The following is a 12,244-nucleotide window of genomic DNA, read 5'->3' on the forward strand; positions in this document are numbered from 1 at the left end:
TCCCGGACGCGTTTTGGGCTCCAGAGTCGCTCAATGGGACTCGAACCGCGCGTGTGACCCCACCAATGGATTGCTCTCCGAACGATGAATCGATTGATGGGATCACACGTTCGATTCGAGTCGTTTAGCGAGTCGGGAGCTCGAAACGCGTCTAGAGTTTTGGCCGCTGGCGCCGGCCTTCCGGCCCACTGTGCAGCGCCGCGCCACGCCCGGTTCAAACACCACGTGATCGAGTGCTTGATTAAGGTCACTGGCCAGCCGCCTCTGTCTCTGCCGCACTCCTGGGGCGCTCCGTAGGGGTGCGAGAGAGACAGCGACGGGCCACGCTTGCCAATGCTCACGCCGTGTCCGTTGCACTTTACTGTTTCATTACTGGCAGACGCTGCTCTCCCTCCGCGGAGGTGTCGGTCGTGGTGCAATCCGCTGAGCCGCATTGCCGCAGAGGACACTGCATTGCGTAGTAGTGGTCATAAGCGGAGTGCAGGACTCTGCTGAAAAGTTTTTGCTGTGGTGTTGGTTTCAGCGAAAGCGCGGGAAGCGGGAGGTTGGAAACCGAGTGAGAAGGCGGTACGTCTCTTATGCTCTCTTCCTTTATTTAGATTGTCTAACCGGCAGGGACAACTGCAGGCGTAGTAAGTTATTGTAACATATCAAACACAAATATACAAAAGACATATACAATTGTGCTGCAGTACGGCCATAAGAACAATAACATTTGTAGCATAAGAAAAATATACATTTTTGTAATATCAATAAAAACCGGTATTGTGCTGGTCTGGTGCGACTTTCAACGCGTGGTATATACTAAACTCATTTATATATCTATGTCCAATCATAAAATATATGTACATTGGTTTTAGAATTTCAACATATTTTAAATATAAACTCTGGGGAAATATTTAAATTACTTTTTCAACGCAATTTACAACAACAGTAAAGAATTCCTAACAAAATATACAACATTTGATTAACACTTTTTCATCCTGTGGCTTGGAATAAAAAATTTGGTACACCGCGAAGCACGGGGGTCAATTTATTTACAATAAAACGTTGGGTGTCTTTTATGTACACGGGCATGGAAAAAAAAACATTGGGTTGAGTATGGAAGACATCAGGGTCAATACTTGATCATTATCACTTGGACATTTATCCTTCAAAATGTTCGAAAACAAATCACACACATGATCACAATTGCCAAAACGCGGTCAAAACCTCACATTCCCAACAGGACGTTTCGGTTTGTTTCGTAGCATTTTTTAATTCTTTTCTTTTTTTTTACATTGAGCAGTCCAGCACCTGGAACCAGGCGACTAGTGTGAGGCGATCGGACCCCCAGAGTCTCAGCAGAGAACAGAAAATCAGTCTTCGGTATGGGAAAGATGATAGGGAGGGCTCCCGGACTCGCGTAGCCTCGCGTAGCCGCAGAAGCCAATGAGGCCTGCCAACGCATTTGACAACTCGATACCTCGAGTCGATCTCGACTCGATAGCTCGAAGCCGAGTCTGGGGGCCGCGACACTGTCGGTCGCCCGAAAACAGCAAACACTCCCCCGCGCTGCCAAAGTGAAAAAAATCATCGGGGGGCAATATCACAATTATGTACACTGGGAGAGGCGGCAGCGCGGCGGGAGCGTTTTCAACAAATAAATATCGCAGTACAAGAGGTTTTTAAATAAAAGCACGTAAGTTACGACGAACGAGAAAAGAAGAGTAACAACAAATAATTATGATAATCGTCTTAACAATGTACAAGAGATCACTTTGGGGCGCGCTGCATCAGCTGCTGTAGCACGTCTTCCGGACGTCCGCCAGGATGACGCTGAACTCCTCGTCGGCCTTCTGGGCCTGCAGTGGCGCCTGCGTGGTGCCCTGCAGCGCCTGCTCGTACAGCGCGGGGCAGTGCTGCTGCTGCTGCTGCTGTTGTTGTTGCTGCTGTTGCTGCTGCTGCTGCTGCTGCTGTTGTTGCTGCTGCTGTTGCTGCTGCTGTTGTTGTTGCTGCTGCTGCTGCATCTCGTAGTGGTTGTGGTGCAGGGGCGGCCCGCCGGGCTCCGCCTTGATGTAGACGCCGTAGCTCTCGGTGTGCGTCATGAGCATGTGCTGCTGCTGCTGCAGGTGGTGCTGGTAGTAGAGGTGCTGCTGCTGGTCGAGCTGGGAGTTGTGGTGGTGGTAGTTGTGGTTCGAGTCCATGGGCGGCAGTGGCTGGTGGTGGTGCTGCTGGTTGTGCTGCTGTGCGGAATACTTGAGGTACTTCTCGAAGTCCGAGTCTGTCACTTCGCCGTCGTGCTGCTGGTTCGTCGGCGTCTGCTGGGCCGGCTGCTGCGGCGTCGACTGTTGTTGCTGGCCGGACTGTTGTTGTTGCTGCTGCTGCTGCTGCTGCTGCTGCTGCTGGGCGTCCTCCTCCATGGCCGCGTCATGGTTGAAGGCGTGCTGCTGCTGACTGTACCGCGGCGAGCCGTGCACCATCACGTTGCCTGCAACACAAGGGCGCGCGTTAAAGACGGCCGTTTTTGGCGGCGACTGTCCGTCACAGGTCCGGCCAGCCTGACGGACTCGGGACGGACTCGGGACGGACTCGGACTCGGGACCGGGACGGGGCGTGCTGCCGCCGGCAAGTGCCTTATGGCCTTCTTATCTCGATCGGGATGCATGTATGTTCAGGCTGCACAAGCCGCACAAGCCGCGCGAGCGAGGACGAGTCCTGAGACAGGAAAGCGCCAGCGGAGCAGGAAAAAAAAGAGTTTGCAATTCCCCCACCGGGTCTCGAACCCGAAACGGTTTCGGAAACTCGGAGCTTGCACCGGTCTGAGCGCGGCCAGGGCGGCCAGAGCACGCCGACCTGCCGCGCGGCCAGTACACCACTATCTTGTCCAGCCATCGCACCGATAGGTCCCGGTCACGATTTCTTTATTACGGAACCACTAGAAATTCATTTTTATTTATCGTTCCCCTCCTTTTATATTTATTCATTCGGATGCATTTTCCGATCGGTGGCGCCTCGGGTATCTGGTGACCGCATCATTACGAGCGGAGGGACTGGACCGAGTCATCGAACAGCCGGCGAACGAGTGCGCCACATCTCTCGAGTCATTTTTTTTCTTTTTTGCAGTCGATTTCCGAACTTCGCGGCTTTGCGCGGCGACAGGGGAAAGTCACGTTATAAATGTGATTCGAAGGGATTGCTTTTCGCTTTGGACTTTACCCAAAGCGTTGAATGAAAGAATTTACAAGGAAGGACTTAAGGAAATTGAAAACTGGCATTAACGCTCCCCCAAAAGTGCGATTTTTTTCCTTTTTATTGAGAACCAAGCGAGTTTGTAGGTTTTGGCCGTGCGGCCGTGCGGGGGCGGGCCGGGGCGGGAGCTGCACAGCGCGCCCGCTGGACATGTTCCAGTCATCCCGAGCCCCCCCGTGGCCACGGGGCTCGCTCCAGCGCGGCTCCAGCGCGGCCCCAGCGCGGCCCCAGCCCAGCCCGGTCCAGCGGGACCAGAGGTGATCCTGCCAGATTTGAGAATGAGATTCACTGGAAATGATGAGGCGTGAACCCCGACGGGGCTCACTAGGGGATCGACCGAAGGCACACTGCCAGAAAAAAAGGGCGAGAGAAAGGGAAACAAAAAGAAATGCGGCCTTAATTTGGAGTCGTGCCGCGCGGTGCCGCGGTGCAGCGCGGAACGCGTGGGCCGGCCGCCATTTTCGGGGCAGTTTGGCTCGGCCTCGGTAAAGCAGCGCGGCAAAAACGAGCGCACCGCGTCTCGGGAAATGGGGAAATCCGGAAATCTTTGGCAGTGTACCGCCGAGAGAAGACGTGAGCTGAGACGAGCAAAGCCCGTCCGATCCGTCCGACTTCTTCCGATCGCTCACGAAGTGTTCATGAAAACCAACAGCCGGCGGCGCTCCGCCACCCCGCCCCGCCCCGCCCCGCCCCGCCCCGCCCCGCCCCGCCCCGGACCGTGAAACTCCACGGAACGGACGCGGATTAGGAAGGTGCTACCTGCTGCCTGATTCCGACCCGTTTCCGTCGCTCCGTCTCTCTTCCCCTCAAAGAGCGTCCCGCGTAAGTGCGAGAGAGACAGACACTCACGGTCGGCAGGCCGGCCCGGCAGTTCATCGCCAAAAATTGACCCAGAGACGCTGGGCGCGCCGGGCGCCACGGTCACCGACGTCGGAGCCCCTGCGAACTCCAGGGTAGGCCAGCCCGCCGAACGGCGAGGCGTTGCGGGTGTGCCTACCCGGAGGTTCACAGGGGCTCCAGCGGCAGGGACTTTGCAGTGTAGCTACTCACCAGGGTAGTCCTGCGAGGCGGGCGATGAACACGCGTAGCTGCCGGTGGCGGCGGCGGGCGACGCGCTGCCGTAGGACGCCGTGGGCGCGGCCGGCGAGGGCGCCCCGTACGGCGCAGCGGCGGGGGCCGCGGGGGAGGAGGCACCGTAGGGCACGCTGCCGGCGGCGGGCGAGGGCGCCCCGTACGCCACGGTCTGCGCCACGGTCTGCGCCACGCCCGGCGACGCCGCCCCGTACGACACCGTCTGGGTGACGCCCGGTGACGCGGCGCTGTAGGACACCGTGTTGGAGGCCACCGACGTCGTCGTGAACCTCGAGTAGTGCAGCGACTGCTGGTCCTGCGACGACGCCACCGGCGGGTAGAAGGTCCCCGTTACCAAGCCCGAGTGTTCGTACGTGGTTCCTGCAGCAGGACGGACTCGGTCTTAGAATTAACAATTGAAACAGAAACAGGGATTATAGCGGCGGTGAAGGTCGGTAAGCGGAGTGAAAAATATAATAGATGTGACATTAGCCAAGAAGCTGGTATTTGAACCCCGGGCCTACCTAATAATCTTTGGTTAGTGCACATCATCATCATGCCGTTGGAGACACCCATGGCGGCGATGGCGGACTGATGCTGCTGAAACAGGGCTCCTGCTTCATGTTGTTGTTGCTGTTGTTGCTGCTGCTGTTGTTGTTGCTGCTGCTGTTGTTGCTGCTGCTGCTGCTGCTGTTGCTGCTGCTGCTGGTAGGACATGGAGTACTGCCGGAAGATGGCGGCCGCCGATCCGGGCGGCGTCCGATAGGGAGGCGCGGGGCAGCTGTTCCTGCCCGGCGTCGTGGATTCCGAGTCCTTGGCCTTGGGGTTGGCGCCGTTGCTGAACTGGAAGTTGTCCTTGTCCTGGTCCATGGGCGACATCTCTGGCGTGGGCAGCGCGGACGCCGTCACGTCCTCCACGCCGGTCTTGGAGGCGCCGGCGCCCCCTGCCTCCGACGAGGACCCACCGCCTGCATCAAGCGTCAAAAATGTAAACAAGACCGGAGGCTACTTTTTAACGAAAAGTTTGGCGGTTGAACCTACCTTGTGACTGAGCGGCCTGCGCCTGCTGCGCTTGGTGGGCCTGCTGTTGTTGTTGCTGCTGCTGTTGCTGCTGCTGTTGTTGTTGCTGCTGGTGGTGCTGCGCGGCGGGCGAGGACGGGTGGTTGTCGGGGAGCACCCTGTTCATGGCCATCCGCAGCGAGTCGGGCTCGGGGCTGCCCGTGGGCGAGGCCTCGGGGGTGTGCATGAGCGGCGTGTACAGCGACCCCTTGCCGTAGCCGTGGCTGTGGCCGTGGCTGTGGCCGTGGTAGGGCGACAGGCTGCTGGGCGACACGTGAGACACGTGGTACGCGGCGTACTGCTGCTGGAAGTTCTTGAGCGGCGTGGAGGCGGAGGGCGGCGTGCGCCGGTTGGCGGGGGTGGCGGCGGGGGCGGGCGGCGAGGCGGCGCCGTGCGGCGGCGACGGCCCCCCGGTGCGCTTGGCGTGCTTGCGCCGCCGCGGCCGGTACTTGTAGTTGGGGTACTCCTGCATGTGGATGACCCGCAGTCGCTCGGCCTCCTCCACGAACGGCCGGCGGTCCTGCGGCGTCAGGCTGCGCCACTTCTTGCCTGCAAACAACAAGGAAAATACCAATCAGGAATCAATTAGCAATCAAAAAACGCAATCTTGAAAAAAAAAAGTGATGAAAACACATGGATCATCTTCAAAATCGTGGTCTCAAAATTCAAACTGAAGTTGAACAAAAATTAGAGACAAATAACTGCGACTCTACGAACACCTTTTTTCTTCCAACTTGTCGGTTGGCCGCTCCTCTCGCAGCCCTCTACGAGTCAATCAAGCCAGTCTTTCAATCGCTCATCGCCGCAGCGGTAAAACTAATTAATCACCAGTGCTTTTATTACCCGCATTTACCCGACCTTCCTCGCCCCCCTCTTCTCGCCCTCCGCGTCGCCTCCAGCCTCCTCCCAAGGCCACCCCCCCCCTTTTCCCCCGCACTCTCACTCAAATATCGGAAGGATTAAAATTAATTTCGCTGCACTGATTGTTGTCCGTTTTGAACTTCGAAGTGAATCCGTTCATCCGCTTGGTACGGAAGGAAGAGGACAGAGAAGGCTGCTGTCTTTCTCATTAACAGCGGCTTTATCTTTCTAGTGTCCGCGTCGAGTGCGACACACACACACACACACACAAGAGCGCGCGACCGAGCTTCTGTGTCGGTGACATCACGGGCACTACTTCCTATGCGACATCCTCCGTGACGTCCGCGGCCCTGAAGGCGTCGGTGGCGGAGGAGGAGGCCGATGGAGGCGGGCACCGCACGGGCACCGCACGGGCACCGCACGGTGGGCAGAGAGCAGAGATGGGGAGGCGCAGATAAATAAATCGACAACTTGCACTCTCTTCGAAAACAATTAGAGAGGCGAGCGGCTGGACACGTTCATAGTGGCGAGGCCCTCGCCCACGCACGCCGCGCCGAAAGTGGGTCAAAGTCTCCCGCGTGCGAGTGAGACAAGGCGTGCCTCGCAAATACCGCGACGGTTGCTGAATATTTAATTAGTAGATTAGTAGGGCAACGCTTCAAAACAACAATATTTCCCATCTCTCTCTCTCTCTCTCTCTCTCTCTCTCTCTCTCTCTCTCTCTCTCTCTCTCTCTCTCTCTCTCTCTCTGCGGCCTTGACTCTGGCACCCTGCTGTTGGTCACCGGCTGGAAAATCGATAATGACAACGGCAAAGGTCAGATCGAAGCTCGTTGAGCTGATTTAAATATAAACGCCGCGAAATCGGGCATGCGTCGTTTTCTCGTTTAGTATCGTCACAAACGGGGCAGCACGACGAGGCAAACGAAAGCAAACGTTCTGTAGGGTGTTCTAGATTCACCCTGTTTCATTTCTTGAGCCATGTTCGAAGCAAGAAATTAAGAGCACAAAAAGACTAACCTAAATGAGAAAAAAAAAATTGAAATAAAAAGAGATTAAAAAATCTAGAACACCATTTTTATGCCTAAAGCCCCGGTCGGTACTCGAACCCACGTCCAACACGACGCTGGCACTCCGCTAAGCCGCAGTGAACGTATTGCGACAACCACCACAGTGTCCTGGCCTGTCCCGGCTTTGCATATCTTGCGTGACGACGCCGCATCCCCTGCAGACCGAGAGTCGTTTTCGTCGCTCTGTCTCTCTCGCACCTGTGACCACGCTACATGAGCAGGAGAGAGACAGAGCGAGCTAAACGACTCTCAGTCCGCCGTGCGCTCTGTGCAATGCTGTGCATCCGTTATGGGAGCGAACATGCTTGCCGATGTGTTTACCTGTTTACAAGCGCGAGACCGGCTCACACCTAGCGCCCCTCGCCTGTCTGTCTGCCTGTCTGTCTGTCCGCCTGCCGTCGTGGAAGAGAGACCCGCACTGCTTGAGTGCCCGCGGTGTTGCCTACGCTGGAGTTCGCAGGCGTTTCCGCACCCTCGAGCTCCCATCTCCAAACTTCGTTTCCTAAAAATTGTCTTTCCCCACTGAAGGCGAAAAAGTGGCGCTCTGGACTTCTCTCACACCGTCACGAAGCCACAACGCTTTCGTTGTCATTGATAATCGACGCCATCATCATTGAAACGATCGGGTTGCCTTCGGGGCCTTCGGTGTTCCCTCGGGGGCCGTTCGCTGAGTCCTGGTGCACTAGCACTGCTGCCCTCGGGGACGCTGGGCCGCCGGGCCGCCAGTCCCCAGACAGCCGTCAGTCAATGGGGCGTCTGCCGTGAGACAGCACACTGAGAGTCGTTCTCGTCGCGCTGTCTCTCTCGCACCTGTTACGGGACGCCCCATGTGTGCGAGAGAGACAGCGCGAATCAGTCTGCAGGCCGCCGTGGCGTGCCATGGCATGGAGGGTCGGCGTCATCGTACTCCCTGGGCGGGGCCGCCGCCGCCGCTGGGGGGCGCACAGTGGGTCAGAGGGCCGGTGGCAGGCGGCCAAAACTCTAGACGCGTTTTGAGCTGCAGAGTCGCTAAATGGGACTCGAACCGAACGTGTGACCCCACCAATGGATTGCTCTCCGAACGAGGAATCTATTGGTGGGGTCACACGTTCGGTTCGAGTCCTGTTTAGCGACTCTGGAGCTCTAAACGCGTCTAGAGTTTTGGCCGCCTCCACCGGCCTTCTGGCCCACTCTGGGGCCCGCCCCGCCCGGTCTGCATCTGTCCCAAACCGGCGCGGTGTACGGTGTACCTACATCTCAAGCCCAGGTCGCCCCTCGTATTTCATACTCTCGACCACGGGGAGGGCTGGCGACATGCGCCTAACTCACTCTCACCGCCACACACACGCAGAGTCTCTCTTTTCTCTCTCTCTCTCTCTCTCTCTCTCTCTCTCTCTCTCTCTCTCTCTCTCTCTGTCTAACACACGCGTACGCACGTATAATGCATCCAGCGGAGGGATCCTGAGTCAGCCAAAGCACCCACACGTTTGTGACAGCTCTGTGCGCTGGTCGCGTGCGTGCACGTTCACGTGTGTGTGCGTGTGTGCGTGCGTTATGATGCTCCGTTACGTCTCTCGCGATCCGTCACCCGGTCGCCCACTACGAGGGACGCACAGGCTGTGTTTATGCCGCTTGAGGCGGGGAAAAAGAGGGGGGGGGGAGCTCGGGTCACCTGGCCGGGCAAAGCGACGACGGGGGCGACGGACTGCCTCGCGCGCTGTCCTGCTGTCCGTCATCTCCAGACTAATAGCCCACGAAAAGCAAGAGCGGGCCTCATCCCCCCGCCCCCTCTCTCTCATCTCACTCGACGGGCGCGAGCCGCGTTGATGTCTGTCACACTCACTGCATTATGAACCGTGGCGTCTGTAGACTACGCCCGGCCCAAAAACTAATTTAAAAAAATATTGGCTGAAAATCGAGTGGCAAAAAAACGAGCGAAAGATGGGCAAAGCAAGCAGTGGCGTCGTGATGTGAGGCCACGCCGCCGTGCGGCAGTAATGAGACTTGCACAACGATCGACCGCTATCGGCCGCCAATCTGTGAGTGTGTGTGTGAGTGTGTGTGTCTGTTTCTGTGTGTGTGTGTGCATGCATTCCTAGTCGATGATCAACCTGGTCGCCGATTCAAAGCGCGCCGCCCGCCGCGTCACACTGGGGCACACTCACACACTCTCGGGCTGTGAGTACACGGACGCACAGTGGGCCAGAAGACCAGTGTGAAGGCGGCTGAAACTCCAACCTCGTTTAGAGCTCCAGAGTCGCTAAACAGGACTCGAATACCCAGCGTGTCACCCCAGCTGGATCCCTCATTCGGAGAGCAATCCATTGGTGGGGTCCGGTGGGGTCACACGTTCGGTTCGAGTCCCATTTAGCGACTCTGAAACGCAAAGCGCGTCCGAAATTTTGGCCGCCTCCACTGGTCTTCTGGCCCACTGTGCGGACGCGCCGTTTGCTGAGCCACTGGACTAACAGTGACGTACCACCCAAAACCTTTAATTTCATTTGAAAAAAAAAATCAATGTTCAACGAAAATTTCTCTGGTGCAAGGTTTTGATCGTCTGTCACCGGGGTCGGGACGCGACGCCTCAACGCCCGCGGCCACGAGGACGGACCCACACGGTTGATCCCGGTTATGATGGACCGATCGTCCGACGAAGATCCCCGCGGATAAGCCGGACGGGTATTCGCGTCACGACTCTCGATCGCGGACCCGACGTGTGGCGGTGCACTGCCAACCCGCCTCAAAACTCGAGACTCCGCGATGTCTGGATCCGCGGCACTGTCGTCGTCATGACAACCGCGCGACCAGGACCGCGCCGACGGCCGGATACGCCCTTCTAGAGCGACCCGCGGCCGAGATGCTGCCGTGTGCCAGTTCGGCAGCCGCGACCCCCCCCCCCCCCTCCCACGAGGCCCCCACGGGGTATTGTTCTCAGACCACGCCACGCCGCATCATGAAAGAGGAGTTGCTGGTGCCCATTCATGTTCCAAAGGCATCGTGGCTCAGTGCCCCAGTCATGGGCAAGGTGTCTCCGCTCCCGTTTAAACAGGCGCCACTCACACACTCACACAGACGGACAGACAGACAGACAGGCGTTCACACACACACACACGAAGTTGTCACAGCCACCGTATCAGCACTATCAACTTTGGTGTCACCCCGCGTTAAAGTCTCCCGCGGGACGGACTTCATTCAGTGTGTGTGTGTCTGGGAGTGTTTGTGTGTGTGCGGTTGCGCGTGTGTGGCAGGCAGCACACCGATCAGTACCTCATTATGCAAATGAGGCCTGAAATATTAGGACGAAAAGTGGTCGGAAAACGCAGCGGTACGGCACGCCGTGCCGGGACGTGCCCGCCCGTGGGCGGCCGGCGGCGGATATGGGAAGAGACGTGGACAAGTATTTTTATTTTTTCTTCTTTAAAAGCGGGGAGGGGCAAATAATTGTCATGCATAAAATGCGCGGTACAGCGAGCAATTATTTTGACGAGTAGCACACCGAGGCTGGTTCCGTTCCGACGACGGGGGCTGCAGTAAAATTGCGATTGGCGCGTGCGATCGTGCCATGAGCTCCGGATCAAACTCCCTATAATCTGTCTGAAAATACAATTTGAATGAAAACGTAAAAGTTTTGCTGTTTAACTCATCAGGTTTACAAGGTGATGCGCGTCAAGCCGATGGCAGCGACAGTTCCTTGACGGTTTGCAGTGAACGGCCACATTTTTGCCTTGTCGTGTTGCCGTGCCGTGCCATGCCATGCCGTGCCGTGCTGACCGGTGACTAGGTCGTAAACAGGCCTATGACACTTCCCATTTGCGCCAGGCCTCCTCCTCCGCTGACTTTTCCACTCTCTTCCCATCCTCCCTCCACTATGCCATCCAGGCAAAATGCAGCGAGATTGCTTGGGTTTGCCTTTCTTGTTCCGCTTTGTTGTTTTGCTGCCACACTGTAAGACCTAAAGCGTGCTTAGTGCGCTCTGCCCAGAAGATCGGTGGAGGCAGCCAAAATCCCGGACGCGTTTTGAGCTCCAGAGTCGTTAAATGGGACGCGAAACAAACGTGTGACCGCACCAATGGATTGCTCTTCGAACGAGGAATCGATTGATAGGGTCACACGTTCGGTTCGAGTCCTGTTTAGCGACTAGCTCAAAACGCTTCTAGAGTTTTGACCGCCGAACCCCCGAACGCAAAAACAAAAATGTGCGTGACTGCGCTCGCACCGACACTGCTCCACCGCGCCCGGACTAGATCCTTCCCCTGATTTGTGGTGACACTGCCGGACCCACCTAACTGCACCGGACTAACGCGGCCCAGCCGACTTAGCCAAAGTCCTGCCGGGAACGAAGCGGGGATCGGGATTTCCATATTTAAATAGGGGCGTGGCGGCGAGGCCCGGCGCGGGACACTTTAAGGGCGGAGAAAAAGAGGTGACAGGGGGCACTTTGGGGAGACACACACACCAACACACACACGGCAAGGGTGAGAGATTTACTGAAGTGGCCATGTCACGCGCTGGGTCACGATTTCATGCGGTGTTGCCGGAAATTTAGGAACCACACACACATACACACACGCCGAGTGGGTTTCCGGGCTGAATCAAAGGGCCTGATGAAGTGATTTACAGTTGGCCCCAAGTGTAACGCTCCACCGGACACCGGGGGCGGCCTTAAGTTATGTAAATGACACCCCTCTGGGAGAGGCCCGCCGCATCACACAGGGTGTGAAAAACGGTGAAAAAGAGACAGAAAACACGAAAAAAAACTGGTGGGCGGTCGGTGTTTGAACCCCGGACTGTCACGGCGCTCGGATCGTTTCCGCACTCCTAATGGGGTGCAGGATGTGGCGCGGCCACGAAGGCGAAAGCGAACTCAGAGGTGGGAAACAATCGGACGTCAGGACGACACTGGAAGTGTCACTGGAGCAGTGCCATGCCACTGGAAGACCAGGCGAGCTGGGCGCTCCTTGTTGTCACCCTCTC

General features: G+C 57.1%; 1 protein-coding gene across 1 annotated transcript in view; it reads right to left on the reverse strand.

The window, feature by feature from the left end:
• Positions 1-572: 572 nt before the first annotated feature.
• The window catches only part of LOC117654507 (putative uncharacterized protein DDB_G0271606), a 77,681-nt gene continuing 66,009 nt past the window's right edge, over positions 573-12,244 (reverse strand). The window contains exons 3-8 of the mRNA XM_034401176.1: positions 5,750-5,910; positions 5,344-5,719; positions 4,827-5,270; positions 4,409-4,683; positions 4,282-4,366; positions 573-2,470 (exon numbers count right to left, since the gene is read on the reverse strand). Coding sequence (XP_034257067.1) covers positions 1,776-2,470; positions 4,282-4,366; positions 4,409-4,683; positions 4,827-5,270; positions 5,344-5,719; positions 5,750-5,910 — 2,036 coding nt within the window. The 3' untranslated portion in view covers positions 573-1,775. The remainder of the gene's footprint in view (positions 2,471-4,281; positions 4,367-4,408; positions 4,684-4,826; positions 5,271-5,343; positions 5,720-5,749; positions 5,911-12,244) is intronic.

The sequence above is a fragment of the Thrips palmi genome, unplaced genomic scaffold, assembly GCF_012932325.1.
Source record: "Thrips palmi isolate BJ-2018 unplaced genomic scaffold, TpBJ-2018v1 HiC_scaffold_10, whole genome shotgun sequence".
In the NCBI taxonomy this organism is placed as follows: Eukaryota; Metazoa; Arthropoda; class Insecta; order Thysanoptera; family Thripidae; genus Thrips; species Thrips palmi.